Below are 16,763 nucleotides of genomic sequence, written 5' to 3'. Positions count from 1 at the left end.
TTTTTAGCAAACGATCTTCTTTTCCACATTTGCTAATTATGATTTATAAATAAATAAAATTAATTCATATAGTTTAGAATATAACTATATATAATAATATAGTGTACTCGTATGCTCAACATACACCCATATATAGTATTCATAGAAACGTGCACTAACCTTAATAAGTGCTAAACTTCTATAAAACACGTGGATATATACTTATGAAAGATTTATATTATAAAAATTGTTAAATATGAATGCAACACAGAAAGTGCAATACTTAGTTGTTGATACAAGTGCTTTTATCCGAAATGCATCCTTACAGGTGAAGTTTTTCTTATATCAGTGTAATGTCTTGATATGATTTACTTATTTTCTAAATATAATTTCATTAGTAACATTTATATTAATTATATGTTAATTATATTTGTCAATATTGATTTTATATAATCTTTCAATATTATACGAATATTAATAATATAATAATAAAGATATATGAATTTCAGGATGTTGGTGTAAATATAATAACAGAGCAAGATGTAGTAAATGAAGTTACAAGTAAAAGACAATTAAGAAGACTTGTCGTCTTACCATATGATTTAAAAATACAAAATGCATATTCTGAAAACATTAAATTTGGTAAAAAGATTTAATTTTTGTCCAGTAATGTCTTAACACATTAAATTGTAAATTCAATGTATACTAATTTTTATTTCATATTTATAGTGACAGAATTTGCTAAAAAGACTGGTGATTACACTAGTTTATCAGCTACTGATATAAAAGTAATTGCATTAACATATCAGCTGGAAAAAGAAAAAATAGGAACTGATCATTTAAGAAGTAAACCAACGGTAGCACAGACTCTAGATTCCAATGTTGAGAAAACTGAAGATCTTCGTACACCCTTAGCTGGCTTTTATATACCAGAGAAAAATGTAAATGTTTTTTCATTTAAATTAATGTAGTAATTTATTAAATGATTAATATAATAATTACATACTTTTAATGTACAGAAAGATGTTGTTGAAGATAATACAAAAGAATATAATGATGAGGAGTCAAAACAAGAAAAATGTATAGTAAATAATAAGAAGAATGAGATAGAAACAAATATGGAAAATAGCATAAAGAATATGAGTTATGAAAGAACAGAAGAAGAATCGGAATCAGACTATAAGGAATATAATGCTAGTGAATCCAATTATGAAACAGCAGATTCTGAAGTAGATCAAGACAGAACAAAAGATTTATCTACAATATTTTCAAAATTAACTTGTGACTCAACAAGTTTTATAGTTCAAGATAGAAATAATATTGAACATAATATTGATAATATTCTTGTTCCAATTAAGGAAAACTATGATGATACAGATCAGCATAGTGAATATGAAGATGGCAAAAGTGATGATAACAATGATAATAATTATGAATATGATGATGAAGGTGGCAATGATAATGATGATGATAGCGGTTGGATTACACCTGGTAAGATTTTTCAATATTTCATATAACTATCTGTATGAATAAAAAGTGTCCTTTATTTCAGGAAACATTCGTAATATAAAGAAAGAATTTGATTCAGACTTTCTTGAACAAAAATCTGTAACTGTTGCATGTTTAACAATGGACTTTGCTATGCAAAATGTTTTAAAACAAATAGGATTAAATGTGATTTCATTAGATGGAAGAGTAATTAAACAAATGCGGACGTACATTTTTAGATGTTACGCGTGTTATAAAACTACTAGTATTATGACAAAAGTTTTCTGTCCTAGTTGTGGTAATAAGACATTGAAAAGAGTTGCAGTTACATTAAATGATGAAGGAAAACCAAAAGTTCATATCAATTTCCGGAAGCCAATTTCAAAAAAAGGAAAAAGAGTATGAATTTCATATTTTTTTATTGTTGTTAATACATATGCTAATATTAATATTCTTAGAATAATAATAGTAATAATAATGTAAACGTTTTATGAATTTTCAGTTTTCTTTGCCGCTCCCGAAAGGTGGAAAACATGCAAACAATCCTATTCTTTGTGAAGATCAACCATTACCTCATCAAAGACCATCAAGACTAGCACGTACAAAAAATAATCCTTTAGAAGATGATTGTATAGCTGAATATTCTCCGTTTATTATGCGCGACGTACATTCTAAATCGGCTATGTTGGGCATAGGAACGAAAGGTCCTGTCAAATATTGGATGCAAAAAAATCCGAATGAAGTCAGAAGAAGAAAAAAATAATCATTATATTTTTATCTTTGTATTTATACCTTTACCTGTAAAAAACCTTTTTGAATATATAAATTAATTTACCTATAATTTTTATTCTAATATTATAGAAATACTTTAAATAAATAAATAAATGAATAAGTTATGAACTACAATTAATAAGAATTAAGTACTTTCAAAAATTATTTCAATTTTACTCAAAATATTTACTATTCGTACAAATATGGAAAAAAATTGCCCCGGGTGAGGATCGAACTCACGACCTTAAGATTATGAGACTTACGCGCTGCCTACTGCGCTACCGAGGCACATGTTTAGCTTTCTTATAATAATACAAAAGGAGAAGTAAATATTAAACAAAATATAAACATAAAGTAAAAACACGTATACTCATTTTAAAAGATAGCAATGCATGATGGCTGCTTATATAGTATTTGCGCATAAACATTCTAATAGTAAGAATCTAAATTTGACTCTTTAACCCGTTGAATGTCACGGGGGTCACTGGTGACCCCCGCGCCAATATTTGTAGAAATACATAATTTGAACAAATGTCAATAGTTATACATTTTTTATTATTACCACTGTTACTACAATGGTGCGACGAAATTAATGCAGTATAAAACATATAAAAATAGTTTTCTTTATACATGAAATATAGTTCCATTATATGCGCCCCCACCAGTGGCTGTTGAACATGGGAAAAGCCCTCTTTTTCTGTGTTTTACCTTAATGAATAATAACCCTAAGGAACGTTTCGACTTTAAAGGTGTTTGATGATAATTAAGGGCCTTGACTGTAAAGCAACAAATGCTAAATCTTGTAACGGTTCTTCAGAATTATTACGGGTCCGAATAATACTCATGGTTATAAGATGGCAACCATCTTGACCGAAAGATGGATTATAATTTACGGTAGGCACCGGAACGTAGCAACGTGGAACAATTATTTAGTAACGCGAAGAAACAGTATGAGATAATTGATAATCGCAAAAAATAAGTGAATTGCGTGAAATCGCACGCGTGCCATTCAACGTGCATTAAAAATGCTTAGTCCAGAAGTATGGAACTTTAAACCACCTCAACATCATTTTTCTACCGAAAAAAGAAATTACAAGAAAACTGATGTGCCAGATGTAGTCAAATTACATTATTTTAATCATTCTGTATGTAAAAAATGAATTGTAATCAATATTAATTTCAAATTTCATAAAAATGATGCTTTAAGAAATCTTTACATAATTCGCAATTACTGTTGGATTTTTGCCAGATATCTTTAATACTTCCTGATGCAGCTAGAATTCCGGATGAATTGCGAACTTGTCTTTCGGAAGACAGCGATTATTATCGAGTTAATGGGCTGAATGTATTTGAATTAATAAACAAAGAATTCATCGAAGCATTCGTTAAGAAAGGTAATCAATTAAATAATTTCCATTAACGTTTTTCAATGTTTGTCAATTGATCTTTATTTTTTGTACAAAAATTTTATTGAAAATATAATTGAAATAATAAAATGTTTTATTATATTTCATATATTCTTATAAATGCTTCCAGGAGAGTTGACACTTTTAACAATAGGAAATAGAATAGATGTAGACAATTCAGTTGCTGTTACACCAACTGGGCATTTAATATTATCTTTATTAACAGAAGATTTTCAGAAGCTTGGTTTAGAAGGCAAAGCTTCCTTCTTTGATCGTAAAGTGCAGACACGTTATGGTAAGTTCTAGGAAGGAAAGTAATAGAATTTAAAATGCCAAGAAAGCACCAGGTACATAAGCTAGTAGATCTAGCACTATACTCTATTGGAGAATTTGTAACTGTTTTTGGTAGATACTTGACAAAACATATTTGTGTGATTTCTAAAACAAATCCAGAATATGGATATGCTAAGTTACATTCAATGTTGAAATTTATGAAACATTTACTAAGTTACAATGTACCTAGACATCTATATGATAAAATGTCTAGAACAGTATTAGCTGCAATTGTTAATCTAGTCAAAGAAACTAGGGGTTCATATAATGAATATGCTTTAACTGCAACTTTTTTGTCAGAAATAACAGTTGCTCTTCATTTAACAGAAGTGGTTGTAGATACACATTTAAAAAGAATTGAATTTTCTGCTTGGCCTAAAATTATGCGTCATATTCTTTATAATAAATTGCCTGATATGGTTGGACTTGAAGTTTTGGATTTAGGCTCAGGATCAGCTGGTTGGAGAACATCTGATATTGAAAAAGTTATTATTAGTGGTGTAACTGCTATGCCAAATTTAGTATGTTTTATTTTATGCTTTGATTGCACAGATAGTATTATAGCAGCTCTATCTCAAAACTGTAAAAAGCTGCAGCAATTAGATGTAACTGCATCTAGATCTGTAACAGATCGGAGTGTTGTTCCTTTACTATCATGCAAATATTTAAAAAAAATTAAATTATGTAAAACTTCTGTGACTGTACCTGGTTATGCAACTCTCTTTCTAGAACACTTAAATATAGAAGATATTGGTAGATGTGATGAATTTGGATATGTTTTAGAGCATATTCATCAGAAAGATATTAACAATACAAATTCTTTTCATATAAAAACATTTGAGAGCCGAAATTTCAATGTGGAACATTTATATCTTTTAATTGATATGTGCCCATATATTACAAGTCTTTGTATATTACGTGATGAAAAAATTATGGATCTTACAATTTTAGCTGCACTTAATTATTTAACAGAATTAAAACTTCTATCTTGTGATTTTTATGCCCATGGAATAAAAACACTATTAGAAATAAAAGGTTGCACAATTACAAATTTACATTTGGAACATGTAGATGGAATTGACTTAAATGCACTTATATCTATAAGTCAATATTGCCCAAATATAAACAGTCTAGTTTTTTACAACTGTGAATTCTTAGAACAAGCACCAACTTATCCAAGAAAGTTTGCAATCCCGCCATTTCAGTATTTAGAAAGAATCAAATGTGTAGTAGAATGTGCAAACATGCATCTAGAGTTTTTACTCTCTCATTGTAAAAATATTAAATTTATTCAATTGGGTTCATCAACTGGTATTGGAGATGAAACAATAAGAAGAATATTTTCAGAAAATCCAATGCATAAATTAGAAGAGCTCAAAATATTGTATAGTCATGATTTATCAATGAAAACTATACAATTATTAATGCATTCTTGTGATAATTTATATCGTCTATCAGAATTAGAAAATTGGCAAGGAATATCTCCCACAGAATTAGATATGTTTAGAGAAGAGTTAAAAAATACTAATATTAATTTGGACACAAGTCCAAGCTTATCTTTTGCATAATACAATGTTAAACTTAACTAGATATTTATAAATGACTCAAGAAAAAAAAAATATATATTATGTAACTGAATGAAACAAAGTTATATATAATAATGAAAATAATATATGACTATTTGTATACAATATTTAAAAGTATAAAAAATCATAAAAAAATAAAAGTATCTATATATGTAAATTTCTTTTGTTTTTAGTAAAATACAAATAGCGTTTAAAGCTTCTAAGAGTTTACTAATTTAGATTATGTTTTTGAGTCATTAACATGCATTGTACATATATTTTTTTATTTTTTTTTTATCGGTAACGTGAATCAAAAGTTGTAACTATTGATTTAAAGTCTGAAAATTTTACACCTGGTAAGAAGAATTATGAACATGTTCAAACATCACTACAGGAGCGTCTTAATACAAAATTTGATGTTATTGTGTCATGGAATCCACCAGGTAGATCTTTTATTATCTTTAAATTTTACATATTTTTATGATACATTTTTATTCTATTTATTTTATTTTTATATTTTCAGATGAAAATCTGTGCCCTTCATCTGTGGCAGCATGGTTCCATAAACGCAAATACAGTGTATCTCTTTGTCAGCAAACGTTTTTACAAAGAATTGAATATTCTTTACCAATACCGATAATTTCGAATGAATTTGATAATGACAAATTTTTTGAATGGCTTGGAATTTTTAGTATCTGTGGTAACTTGTATGTATAATAAGTTTTAAACAAATGTTCAAATGGATTTAATTTTTAGAATAATAAATTAATTTTTTCAGAGGGAGTAATATAGAGAATGATTATGTAAACACATATAAATATCCATTGTCAGTTATAAATGTTGGTCAAGTATGGTATTTACAATGGACTGGTTTCTTCACAACAAAACAAATTAAAACTTTCTACAGTATTGTGGAAGAATATGTATCAATGAAAAACAGTTTACCTTGGGTTGCTTTACATGTCCAAGGATTTTTAGATAGCCCTGTTAGTTGGGATTTAAAAGAGCATACATTTTATACAGATGGTGACAATAGCTACACTATTGTATTTAGGCCAGGCGCTCATTCTATTATACGCAAAAGTTTAAGCTCAAATAATAAACCAAGGATCTTTCAATAATTGTAAATTTTATTATAATTGATGACAAGTATTTCTTTGTAAGAAGAAGAATTAAAATATATTATTGGTAATCCATACTTCCACTTATTATGATACATAGAATAATAAATGTTTGGGAGTAAGACTACTTTTTAACACATATAACACTGTTTTACATCAATATCTAAATTCTCAATATTTAAAATAAAGGAATGTGTATCTGATAGTTAAGTAAAGAATACAATTTTATATACTGTCTTGATATAAAATAGATTTTTATAAATTATTAACTCGGACTATGGGGTTTTACAATTTTTTTTTTTTGCTGCTGCCTATCAATTTTTTGCTATTAAATGTTATGCAACAGAAGCATATGTGTAGTACCGTATTATTACTAAAACTATTTTTTCATTTGTAGCATAATAGCATTATAATATTGCACATGCTAAAATATATAGTGAACAAAATTATCACATTAATTGTATCAATTATTTTATAAAGATACAAAGCTATAAATCAGTCTGAACTAAATATTTTCATTCATAAATTAAATTAATTTATAAAAAATAAAATTTTTTAAAAATAAAATATTACATTATGAGATCAAAATAATTTATCACGTACACAGTTTTTAAAGCTTTTTAAGATTTGTCCATGAATAAATACGTATATAATAAACTATTTAAAAGTTGCTACAGATGTTAATTTTGTTGCTTCAATGGTGCACAGTGCATCATCTAAAATGAGAAGAGTTAATTATGCCTTAATTATCATAATAATTAAAATTAGTTCCATTAAATTCATTAAAATGTACGTAATCAAACAAAGTAACTATTACATTATTAACGTATAATTTTATATAATATTGACCTTCTATATTAGTACATGTGAACCGTCTGATTCAGGAAATTTGACTTTAGAATTGTAATAAAGATCGTCCATACCAGAACTAACGGACATACGAGACTTAGAACGTGCCATAAGTTCACCTAGTTCATCAAAATCTTTATACCTAAAATATGAATATTAAAAAAGTATGTGATGTTATTATACTTAATAATTTTGGATTTTCAATGGATTTATACATATATGTAGCTTACCTACTAACTGGACGACTTTGATTTTCAGATGACTCTGATGAATTTTTCATAATTGAAAATCGATCATCTGTATTAAATGATGCTACATTACCTGTTAAATGTATAACATTGATTCAATAACACAACATTTATTTCATCAAATAAAATATAAAAATCATTTACCCGATGGAAAGAGCATTGTATGCTTTAAGAGATCACCATTCATAAATGGAGAAAGACTGTCATCTTCTTCTGGTAATAAGTGATTGCTACTATCATTTGTTATAGATTCTACCATTTCCAACCATTGTTGATTATGTGATCTGAACTTTTCTACTGTTATGCGAGCTGCCCAATTTTTATCACACATCTAAAAGTTCATGATACAAATTTATTTATTGTTCTAAAATAATATTACTCAGTATATGTAAAATTATTTTACAAATCTACTTACCGCAATAACATCTAAACACGCATCACATACTTTCCTAATTGCTGGATTTTTATCATGCATAAGATCTATTAAATACCCAGGTGCTTCTGCAAGTAACAAAAATATTTCAGCAATAAGAAACATGTCAAATTTTCTATTTTTATATAGGTTTTACCAATGCTATGTTTTGATAACAAAGCAGGAATTTTGATTATTACCATTACCAGTCTCGCGTATTAAATAATCCCTTGTCGAATCATGTTTAGATATTTGATAAAAAACATAAATTATTTGTAAAACCATTTCATCATCCTCTTGTTTTGCTAAAATAAAATTATTTTTATTAAAATAATATTATTGTTTATACATATTTGTAATAATATACAAACCTTTAAGAAGCTCAATAAGAGATAGCAATATATCGGCTTTGCACAGTAAACGTGCACAATCTTCGTCAAATGCAGCAGTACCCAAAAATATTACAATTTCAAGTACCAAATCGTCTGGAGCTTTACCTGGATAAAACCAAATGCGTATAAATGAAATATAAAATATTTAAAAATAAGGTGTTTATATAATTTGATATGAATGTTGAACCTGGAACAAGATTATTGCGTATCCATGGTATCAAATCACATCGATGAAGTATTTGCGAATAATCCAAATCAGGTAGTTCTAAATTTCCTAATACACCTATAACTTCAAGCACAAAATCTTGAGAATCTGATTGATTTAAGGCCATAGCAAAATCACCCACAAATTCCTAGCAGTAATTAAAGGTAATTTTTAAATATTTTTATTAAAAACAATTGTTTCATACAATAATTTAATTACTTACAACAAAGTTCTCTTTTGTTGAATCGTGTTGAGAAATATTTCGAATCATTTTCATTATTAAAGGATCTTGAGTCCGAAATGCTTTTTTTATGAGACCTTGTAAACGATTGTTTTCTACCATAAGTTGCGCGTTTTTGCCGTTAATTGCTAGATTTATACCAAGTGCTATTAATTCTAGCTTTGGTTGATCATCTTCAGAATTTAGGATCATATTTGTGATCTTAAAAACGTTTAAATATAATATATTTTATATGAATCATAAACGTTATTTATAGTTATACTAAAATACTTTATTACTTACCATTTGGATACATTCAGTATTTGTAAACATAGCTTTTACTTTATCATCCATACTGGCATGATATAATAAACCCAAAATTGTCGTTTTATTTTTAATGTCACTTTGACCAAGTAGTTTAATTAACTTTGGTAATATACCCACTCTTATCATTTTTGCTCTGAGTTTTGCATCAAAGGAAAGATTGAATAGTAATTTTAAAGTACTTAAAACAAGATCTGCATTATTGCTCTGAAGAAGTCTTGGAATCTTTTCGATAATATTTTTCTCTGCCTAAAAAAATAGTTATAAATAAATAAATATATACCACTACTATGTGAATCTCCAATTTAAAATGTTACCATAAGATCCTTATTCTCGCGAAATATAGATAACTTTTTTAGAAATGCTATAACAAGTATTAACAGATCTATATTTGTCCTATCTAATGTTTTGATGAGCATACCAATTACATTCTTTTTGCGCATTTTTCTTTCAACTTCCATATTTTCAGCAATATTTAATAACAAATAAAATGCAACTGTAAAATAGGTATATATGTAATATTTAAAGAGTATTAATATTAACAAAATATGAAATTATGTACCAACCTCGTAATAGTTGTTCCTGCTTTTTTATTAAATTTTTGAATTTTTTACGACTTTTCTCAAGTTCTTCTTTTAATTTCTTTATATCATTTTCAGTTACAGTAACAGTTACTTCATTAGATCGTTTTTTAATTTCATAATCTAAAGGACCATCTGTATTCCAAATATCATCAACGACTTTTGTTTTCTTGTCGCAATTATCATTTCCAGTTGAAAAAAATGTCAATCCTGTAGTATTTTCGAAATGTCGCCTACGTTTTTCCATATCCTCTTTCCATTGATCAAATCGACGTAATTCAAAGTCAATTATATCCATACACAATGATCCAATCTAAATAAATTCTTAAATATATTCTTATCTTTTCCCATTCTACTTTATTCTTACAGTACTTACCCTGTATTCAAGAACAATATTATGAAATTGACTATATGTTGAAAAACAGAAGAAAATGTATACAATATTTGTAGATAATTCTATGCTCCTTCTCCAATCTTCTCTTAGAACTCTAGCTAAAGCACTTAACAAAGATTCTATAAAAATTGATATTAATTATTTGTAATCAGAACAGCAGATGAATGTAAGTTAATAACTATTATATAATATTTAATACCATTTTTTGTTAATTCATGAAGATTATCAGGTACTCTTGCTAACTGTAGAATTAGTGATGAACCTTTGATTTTTCCTGGTATTTCTTCATATAATAATTCAATATAATTATCAACATTGCTAATGATTGCTCGTTCTGTTTCACCATTATCTGTAGATACTGAATTTGATGATGTTGGTCTTGATAGTTGAGAATTATTATCACTGTCTACCATAAAATAAATATATAATAAAAGAAATGGGAAATATCATTAAAAACAATTTCTTATGCATATGCAAACTTACTTATAGTATCATTTGTTTTACGATTTTGAAGATAGTAAATTAATTGTTCTACTTCATGAAGCTTCGATTCATGTATCAAAGAACATTTTTCAATTACTTCTTTAGCTAAAAGTGATACATTTGTGTCTGAATTTAAACTTTTTAGTCGAATTATTTTTTGACATTCCTGTAAATGTATTGTAATTTATAATCACATAATCATTCCAATCTTCCCAATCTTTCCAATCAAAATAGAAATAAATTATTTAAAACTTACTTTACGATCTCCTAACATAGGATCTCCTAATTCACCCAAGATTAATGCTTCAACATCATAATTTACTACTAAAGCTCTCTCTGTTGGATGCACATCTAAAGTGCCAGATCTCACTTTTCTAAATTTGGAAAATGCATATAATATAGTTACAAACTATGTATTAATTCAAAGAGATATAAAATATTAAATATAAAATCTAAATGTATATTTCTCAAATTCATGTAACAACTATATAATATATAATTCATAGTATATTGATGTGATAAAATACTTACCGTTTTAGAAACTTTGCCTCATCCATTTTAATATTTTATTTGCAATTTAAAACATGAGAATATGGTATATATTATGATATTATTTCGTCAATTCTTTCGTAATTACTTCATTTTGATGGAAAAAATCAAGATTATAACTACCGTTTATAATTCGTTTAGGTCCTTTCGTCGCCCTGTTATTCCAATATCTTTTTGGTTCAAAATTACGCCATCTACTATAGCCTAATGTACTATCTTCGAAATTCAAACTATGATTAGCAGTAGATAAGGTAATAATAATTTAGGAAAATATAAGAATTATTGTTAATATTTTATTAATACAATTTAGTCGATATAGTGTACAATTTAAAAAACTATATAATGGCTAAAATCGATTTTGTCTGCACTTATATTTTAAATTCACCTACCTATATAGTACCTTATATGTGATATGTATATATAACTATATATGTGTATACATAAACCTATAAATACATACATCTGGAGTTAAACTAAATCAAATCTTAAAGTGTGTTTAATGAGATTAAAATTAATGTTTGTTACAAACACCTACAATAAGAAATTAAAATATTTAACACCTGTACATAATAATTCAATTTAATATACATTTATTTACATTATAACAAGTAAAATATCTGTAAACTATAAAGTAGTAAACTAATAAGTTCTTTATATTATAAAATAAAAAGTAAAATATTTTTCAATTAAGATGGCAGAAACCAAAGTTATCATTGATTGTGATGCTGGTATAGATGATGCACTAGCATTAATAATATTAATTGCTGCTCATAAACAAAAGAAAATTCAGATTGAAGCGATTACTTGTGTCAATGGCAATACAACTGTAGACAATGTGGTAAAAAATGTATTTAGAACTTTAGATGTTTGTAAGGCAACAGATGTAAGTTCTAATTTTTTTACATATTCTATGTGTTTTTAACAAATGTATGTTAAATACTTTATTATTTTAGATACCAGTTTATCAAGGAGCATACGCACCTTTAGTTTGCATTAAAAATGCAGTTCAGGATCATTATCATGGCATTGATGGATTTGGAGATGTATATAATACCCAGATAGATACAAGTAAATTAGAACACGAACATGCTGCATATGCATTGAATAAGATTGTATCAAAACATCCCAATGAAGTGAATGTCTTATGTATAGGACCATTAACAAACATAGCATTGGCTATAAAAATGTACCCCCAATTTGTGGACCATGTGAAAGAATTTTACATTATGGGAGGAAATGCAACAGGTGATATTTATTCTCTTTATTTATTTTTATTAATCATGTTTTCGTACTTTTATTCACCTTCATTGTATACATTAGCACAAGGAAATATTACACCTCAAGCAGAATTTAATTTTTACATGGATCCAGAAAGTGTACATATAGTATTTAATAATAATAAAAATCCTTTGAGGCTGTTACCATGGGAAACATGTTTAAAATCTTGTATTTCACATGTGTGTATATTGATTTAAGTACTGTGTAAACTACTATCTAATAGATATCAATAACTTAATTTAATACTTTTTAGGAATGGCGGAGAGACGTATTAGGTAAAATGGATAAACCTTGCATTCAGCTTATGAATGATATTGAATATGCATATCAAAAGACAAGAAAAAGACGATTTCCTAATTATATTACATGTGATGCAATTTTAGCTGCAATATTATTAAAGCCAGAAATTGCTCAAAATGTAGTGCCATATCATGCTGATATTGAATTAAATGGTACTAGAACACGAGGTCAGGTTGTACTTGATCATTTATTGTTAAATGAACCTAATGTACTCCTAATTCAAGATTTTGATTCAGAAAGTTTTAAAAAACTTTTAATATTTTCTGTAGATAACTTAGATTATAATATGACAAATACATAATAAAGTTAAACTACAATATGTACATGAATAATATTTTGCGCATATATATATATTTTTATATTTGATTTATTATTATATAGAAACACAAGAATGATTTTATATATTACTCAAATTCTAACAGGAATGTTCCCAATTTTTAAATATTTAGACAATGCCACATTGTACTATAAAACAGTAAAAAATATAATGTCATACTGTTTTATTATTCAATATATGTATTTACAATATATTATCATCTGGAACAGTAAAAAGGTTAATTTATTGTAATGTAAAACATTGTAAAAATTTGAAATATATTATTAATGGAGTATAAATATGTATTTTCGGGGTATAATTATACCTATTTCAAACAAAATATTATAAATCCGATTTCACGGAATTCTGGAATTCTTGAAATTGTTTTCTTGCTTCTCGATTTGATTGTAATAACTGAATCAATTCTGCACGAATATCGTCATTTTTTTGTTCGAGGTTATCCAAAACTGAATTAAGCTGATCTAATTGAGCATTTATAGCTTCAAATTCTAAAATCAGAAAATTTGAATACATATGTTTTAATCAATAAAACTATACATTCTATACGTAAAATTTTATTAAAAATATAATATGTAAATATGTATATGCAAACAAACTATATATACCAAATACTAGACAAACTAAGAAAACAGTTTATCTATCTTGTATATTTTTATATAAAATTATTATTTACCAGCATCATTACAATTTTCTTCATCTTCTTCATTTTCCCATCCGTTTTTATCGTCTCCTTGATTTTCCTTTGGCCGCACTGCGTTCTGAACCATATTTTCATCTGCCATTACCTTTATCTACCATTATCGTTCGATGTGATATACATATAAATAAAATTTTGATTATATACATAATAGTACATAAATGTTAAAATTAGCGGAGTTGCAATTTGAAGTGAATAATTTTACCTTTTATAACTGCTACTGTATGAATACAAATTATATAATTATAAGATCAGGTTTTTTGTACATTGCAAATATATCCTAAATCTAACCTATTTCGAAAAATAAACTATTAGTAATCATATGAAAATATAATTTTGTACAAGACATTTAAGATTTAATTATTTTAAAAATATAAATAACATATTTTTAAATTAAATATTATTATTTATTAATTATTAAATTGCAATATTTTATTAGAGATATAAACAAAATTGCATACTACGCAAATATATGAAATATTTAATAAAATAAAATATAATTTTAACAACTTATAAAAGTAATTTCATAAACAATATTTAGAGTCTACTTCGTAATACATCAGCAGCAGCAATAGTTTCACCAGTAATGTATGAAGCATCATCACTTGCTAAAAATGTAGCAACTTTTGCTGTATTATCTGATTTACCAAACCTCTATATTAGTATTGTTGATAATATTGCTTTCCCTAATTCATATTTATGAAGTTATGTAAAATATTATTATGTATTATTAATAATATAGTAAGATAGTAACAAAAGAATAAAAAAAAAATGTATCATTTGTGAAAATTTAGTCTTTATAACACCAGGTGCTATGCAATTTAAACGAATTCTTTCAGACGCAAGAGTAGCAGCAGCTACTTCATTTATTCCTAATAAAGCAGTTTGCTAATGCAATATATGCTGAAATGCTGCAATATAAATTTTCAATTGCAATTCATCATGAAATATACATGATAATGCTCAGTATAAAATACAAGAATTACATCTATGATATCAGATGTATGTGTTAGTACTTAAAACACGTTTTTTAAAAGAAAATTTCTTAATTAAATCTTAAAACTTATAATTGAAAGAAAATTTTGTAAATCAGAGCTCAAGCTGAAAAATAAATAATTATAGGACTGTGTATTTTCTTTATCATAATTACATATAACATTCTTACAAATACATTTTTTTGTTTGATTAGCACTTTTCATAAATTTGTTTATTAAAAACTCTAACTGATAAAAAATCTGTGAGAACTGATATAATTAAGTAATAAATGTGATTATTTAAGTCAATTCTCCACAAGCTATTATAACAACTTTCTGAGTAGGAGTGCCTGTTTTTGTTCCACATTTTTCCATTTTTTTTAAAACATCTAAACCACTAAGAACATGTCCAAACACTACATGTTTTCCATCTAGCCAATCTGTACGTGCTGTACATATGAAAAATTGTGATCCATTTGTATTTGGACCAGAATTTGCCATTGACAATGTACCTGGTCCTGTATGTTTTAGTTCAAAATTTTCATCATCAAATTTATTTCCATAGATTGACTTTCCTCCTGTTCCATTATGATTTGTAAAATCTCCTCCTTGACACATCTACATTTGTGTATATAAGGAATATAGATCCACTGTTACACTTGTTATATAAAAGATACATGAAAAAAAGTATTTAACTTTGTAAGAGAATAAATAAAGGATACAAATTCTGGAATAATTCTATGAAAAGTGCTTCCTTGATAACCATATCCCTTTTCATGAGTACAAAGGGCACGAAAATTTTCAGCAGTCTTTGGTACAATATCAGCTCTCAACATCATAATAATTCTACCCACTTCTTGTTTTCCGATACTAATATCAAAATATACTTGAGGATTCTGTTTTCCTTTTTTTGGTTGTACTGTATCACTTGATTTTGTATTATCATCATTTTTAAGTGTTTCACCTGCATGCTCTTGTAACCATACATCATCAGCCCAAACAGGTTTCGATGAACCTTCCTTTATCTTCTGTGGTTTTGCAATATTTACTCTGATTGTTCGGCCAAACAACTCAGAATCATTCTGCTTATTCAAGATAAGGTTTGATAAAATTTATGGATTAAATGATTTTAAAACGATCAATAATATAATGATTAAATAAATGGAATTAGTTTTTTGTCCATATTTATATGAATCTCATAGTAATAGATAGAAGAGAATATAATATACATTGTTTTTTTTATATTAAATTCTTCAAACTTTTTTTTGTATAATTGTTATTGCAAAGATAGAACAAAATGTTAAAAGAGCAAAATATTACATATATTATCGAAAGAATTTGAGATTGAGAGATTTGGCAGATCTTTGTTATAAAACTATATTAAATAACTCACACAGATAGTGTTGTTTTATACATGTACCATATTATCAATTGCTGCTGCTGCATCTTCTGCACTTTCAAACTCAATAAAAGCAAATCCTCTATGTTTCTCTGATTCATAATCTAATGGTATTTGTACATCGACAATTTCTCCAAAAGGTATAAATGCCGCATGTAATACTTTTTCATCAACCTCTTCGGCTAAGCCCCCTAGATATCGAAAATAGTAATAAACAAGATATATAAATTATATTAAAAATAGGTTATATTATCATAATATATAGGTAGAATTAATAGTAACAAATTGCTACCTACCCACATAAATAGTTCTTTTCGTATTCGTACTCATGGTGCATAAAATTCTTGTATGCTTTTTGTTTTGTAGAATATGATACTGTAATAAACATTTAAATCCGATAATAATTTTATTGACTGAAGGACGCCGGCGCGCCGGCTACACACACTATTCCAAAGTCG

General features: G+C 26.8%; 7 protein-coding genes and 1 non-coding gene across 11 annotated transcripts; 4 read left to right on the top strand and 4 right to left on the bottom strand.

Annotated features, from left to right (window-relative positions):
- Positions 1 to 131: 131 nt before the first annotated feature.
- Positions 132 to 2,373, top strand: LOC126867047 (RNA-binding protein NOB1). Its single transcript, XM_050621158.1, has 6 exons — positions 132 to 307; positions 489 to 621; positions 709 to 920; positions 999 to 1,470; positions 1,532 to 1,866; positions 1,970 to 2,373. The coding sequence occupies exons 1-6, from the start codon at positions 236 to 238 to the stop codon at positions 2,228 to 2,230; spliced, it is 1,485 nt and encodes a 494-aa protein (XP_050477115.1). The 5' UTR covers positions 132 to 235; the 3' UTR covers positions 2,231 to 2,373.
- An 80-nt stretch (positions 2,374 to 2,453) lies between these two features.
- Trnam-cau (transfer RNA methionine (anticodon CAU)) lies at positions 2,454 to 2,526 on the bottom strand. Its single transcript has one exon. It is a non-coding gene; the product is annotated as a tRNA-Met (tRNA).
- A 167-nt stretch (positions 2,527 to 2,693) lies between these two features.
- Positions 2,694 to 6,740, top strand: LOC126867059 (ribonuclease P protein subunit p40-like). The gene is made up of 6 exons (XM_050621189.1): positions 2,694 to 3,383; positions 3,488 to 3,632; positions 3,775 to 3,939; positions 5,860 to 5,985; positions 6,066 to 6,249; positions 6,321 to 6,740. The coding sequence occupies exons 1-6, from the start codon at positions 3,264 to 3,266 to the stop codon at positions 6,661 to 6,663; spliced, it is 1,083 nt and encodes a 360-aa protein (XP_050477146.1). The 5' UTR covers positions 2,694 to 3,263; the 3' UTR covers positions 6,664 to 6,740.
- Positions 3,937 to 5,766, top strand: LOC126867045 (uncharacterized). Its single transcript, XM_050621156.1, has one exon. It carries the CDS (start codon positions 3,974 to 3,976, stop codon positions 5,543 to 5,545), a length of 1,572 nt encoding a protein of 523 aa, XP_050477113.1. The 5' UTR covers positions 3,937 to 3,973; the 3' UTR covers positions 5,546 to 5,766.
- Positions 6,655 to 11,492, bottom strand: LOC126867033 (kinesin-associated protein 3). Its single transcript, XM_050621128.1, has 17 exons — positions 11,303 to 11,492; positions 11,028 to 11,145; positions 10,772 to 10,937; positions 10,488 to 10,694; positions 10,271 to 10,407; positions 9,880 to 10,207; positions 9,631 to 9,809; positions 9,293 to 9,562; positions 8,993 to 9,211; positions 8,752 to 8,917; positions 8,544 to 8,669; positions 8,373 to 8,477; positions 8,176 to 8,261; positions 7,905 to 8,091; positions 7,743 to 7,833; positions 7,513 to 7,654; positions 6,655 to 7,379 (listed from the first exon to the last, which is right to left on the bottom strand). The coding sequence occupies exons 1-16, from the start codon at positions 11,326 to 11,328 to the stop codon at positions 7,516 to 7,518; spliced, it is 2,550 nt and encodes an 849-aa protein (XP_050477085.1). The 5' UTR covers positions 11,329 to 11,492; the 3' UTR covers positions 6,655 to 7,379; positions 7,513 to 7,515.
- A 60-nt stretch (positions 11,493 to 11,552) lies between these two features.
- On the top strand, positions 11,553 to 13,519 carry LOC126867062 (inosine-uridine preferring nucleoside hydrolase-like). 3 transcript variants are annotated; one of them, XM_050621197.1, is made up of 5 exons: positions 11,553 to 11,571; positions 12,012 to 12,203; positions 12,274 to 12,565; positions 12,641 to 12,777; positions 12,852 to 13,519. In XM_050621197.1, exons 2-5 carry the CDS (start codon positions 12,012 to 12,014, stop codon positions 13,197 to 13,199), a joined length of 969 nt encoding a protein of 322 aa, XP_050477154.1. In that variant the 5' UTR covers positions 11,553 to 11,571; the 3' UTR covers positions 13,200 to 13,519. The 3 variants fall into 3 exon arrangements, with proteins under 3 accessions (XP_050477154.1, XP_050477155.1, XP_050477153.1); XM_050621198.1 differs by lacking the exon at positions 11,553 to 11,571 and having other exon boundaries at positions 11,736 to 12,203; positions 12,274 to 12,388; positions 12,473 to 12,565; XM_050621196.1 differs by lacking the exon at positions 11,553 to 11,571 and adding an exon at positions 11,738 to 11,928.
- On the bottom strand, positions 13,382 to 14,143 carry LOC126867084 (bublin coiled-coil protein). Its single transcript, XM_050621223.1, has 3 exons — positions 13,909 to 14,143; positions 13,540 to 13,723; positions 13,382 to 13,435 (listed from the first exon to the last, which is right to left on the bottom strand). Exons 1-2 carry the CDS (start codon positions 14,015 to 14,017, stop codon positions 13,557 to 13,559), a joined length of 276 nt encoding a protein of 91 aa, XP_050477180.1. The 5' UTR covers positions 14,018 to 14,143; the 3' UTR covers positions 13,382 to 13,435; positions 13,540 to 13,556.
- An 898-nt stretch (positions 14,144 to 15,041) lies between these two features.
- On the bottom strand, positions 15,042 to 16,749 carry LOC126867064 (peptidyl-prolyl cis-trans isomerase E). Of its 2 annotated transcripts, none has more exons than XM_050621201.1 (4): positions 16,602 to 16,749; positions 16,327 to 16,496; positions 15,629 to 15,991; positions 15,042 to 15,524 (listed from the first exon to the last, which is right to left on the bottom strand). In XM_050621201.1, exons 1-4 carry the CDS (start codon positions 16,633 to 16,635, stop codon positions 15,207 to 15,209), a joined length of 885 nt encoding a protein of 294 aa, XP_050477158.1. In that variant the 5' UTR covers positions 16,636 to 16,749; the 3' UTR covers positions 15,042 to 15,206. The 2 variants fall into 2 exon arrangements, with proteins under 2 accessions (XP_050477158.1, XP_050477159.1); XM_050621202.1 differs by having other exon boundaries at positions 15,629 to 15,988.
- Between the last annotated feature and the right edge of the window lie 14 nt (positions 16,750 to 16,763).

The sequence above is a fragment of the Bombus huntii genome, chromosome 6 (assembly GCF_024542735.1).
Source record: "Bombus huntii isolate Logan2020A chromosome 6, iyBomHunt1.1, whole genome shotgun sequence".
Taxonomy (NCBI): Eukaryota; Metazoa; Arthropoda; class Insecta; order Hymenoptera; family Apidae; genus Bombus; species Bombus huntii.
The sequence above is the reverse complement of the archived record's forward strand: the minus strand, read 5'-3'. Positions and strand labels throughout refer to the sequence as shown.

Coding starts and splice junctions, on each gene's coding strand:
- LOC126867045 (XM_050621156.1), top strand. CDS start 3,974: ATGCCAAGAAAGCACCAGGTACATAAGCTAGTAGATCTAGCACTATAC.
- LOC126867047 (XM_050621158.1), top strand. CDS start 236: ATGAATGCAACACAGAAAGTGCAATACTTAGTTGTTGATACAAGTGCT. Junction 308..488: donor TCCGAAATGCATCCTTACAG/GTGAAGTTTTTC, acceptor TATGAATTTCAG/GATGTTGGTGTAAATATAAT. Junction 622..708: donor TTCTGAAAACATTAAATTTG/GTAAAAAGATTT, acceptor TCATATTTATAG/TGACAGAATTTGCTAAAAAG.
- LOC126867062 (XM_050621197.1), top strand. CDS start 12,012: ATGGCAGAAACCAAAGTTATCATTGATTGTGATGCTGGTATAGATGAT. Junction 12,566..12,640: donor TATGGGAGGAAATGCAACAG/GTGATATTTATT, acceptor TGTATACATTAG/CACAAGGAAATATTACACCT. Junction 12,778..12,851: donor TAAAATCTTGTATTTCACAT/GTGTGTATATTG, acceptor AATACTTTTTAG/GAATGGCGGAGAGACGTATT.
- LOC126867059 (XM_050621189.1), top strand. CDS start 3,264: ATGCTTAGTCCAGAAGTATGGAACTTTAAACCACCTCAACATCATTTT. Junction 3,940..5,859: donor TAAAGTGCAGACACGTTATG/GTAAGTTCTAGG, acceptor GTGAATCAAAAG/TTGTAACTATTGATTTAAAG. Junction 6,250..6,320: donor TTTAGTATCTGTGGTAACTT/GTATGTATAATA, acceptor TAATTTTTTCAG/AGGGAGTAATATAGAGAATG.
- LOC126867064 (XM_050621201.1), bottom strand. CDS start 16,635: ATGAGTACGAATACGAAAAGAACTATTTATGTGG. Junction 16,497..16,601: donor GAAAAGAACTATTTATGTGG/GTAGGTAGCAAT, acceptor TTCGATATCTAG/GGGGCTTAGCCGAAGAGGTT. Junction 15,992..16,326: donor CAGCAGCAATTGATAATATG/GTACATGTATAA, acceptor ATCTTGAATAAG/CAGAATGATTCTGAGTTGTT.
- LOC126867084 (XM_050621223.1), bottom strand. CDS start 14,017: ATGGCAGATGAAAATATGGTTCAGAACGCAGTGCGGCCAAAGGAAAAT. Junction 13,724..13,908: donor AGAAAATTGTAATGATGCTG/GTAAATAATAAT, acceptor TTCTGATTTTAG/AATTTGAAGCTATAAATGCT.
- LOC126867033 (XM_050621128.1), bottom strand. CDS start 11,328: ATGGATGAGGCAAAGTTTCTAAAACG. Junction 10,695..10,771: donor TAAAACAAATGATACTATAA/GTAAGTTTGCAT, acceptor ATTTTATGGTAG/ACAGTGATAATAATTCTCAA. Junction 9,563..9,630: donor GCGAGAATAAGGATCTTATG/GTAACATTTTAA, acceptor CTATTTTTTTAG/GCAGAGAAAAATATTATCGA.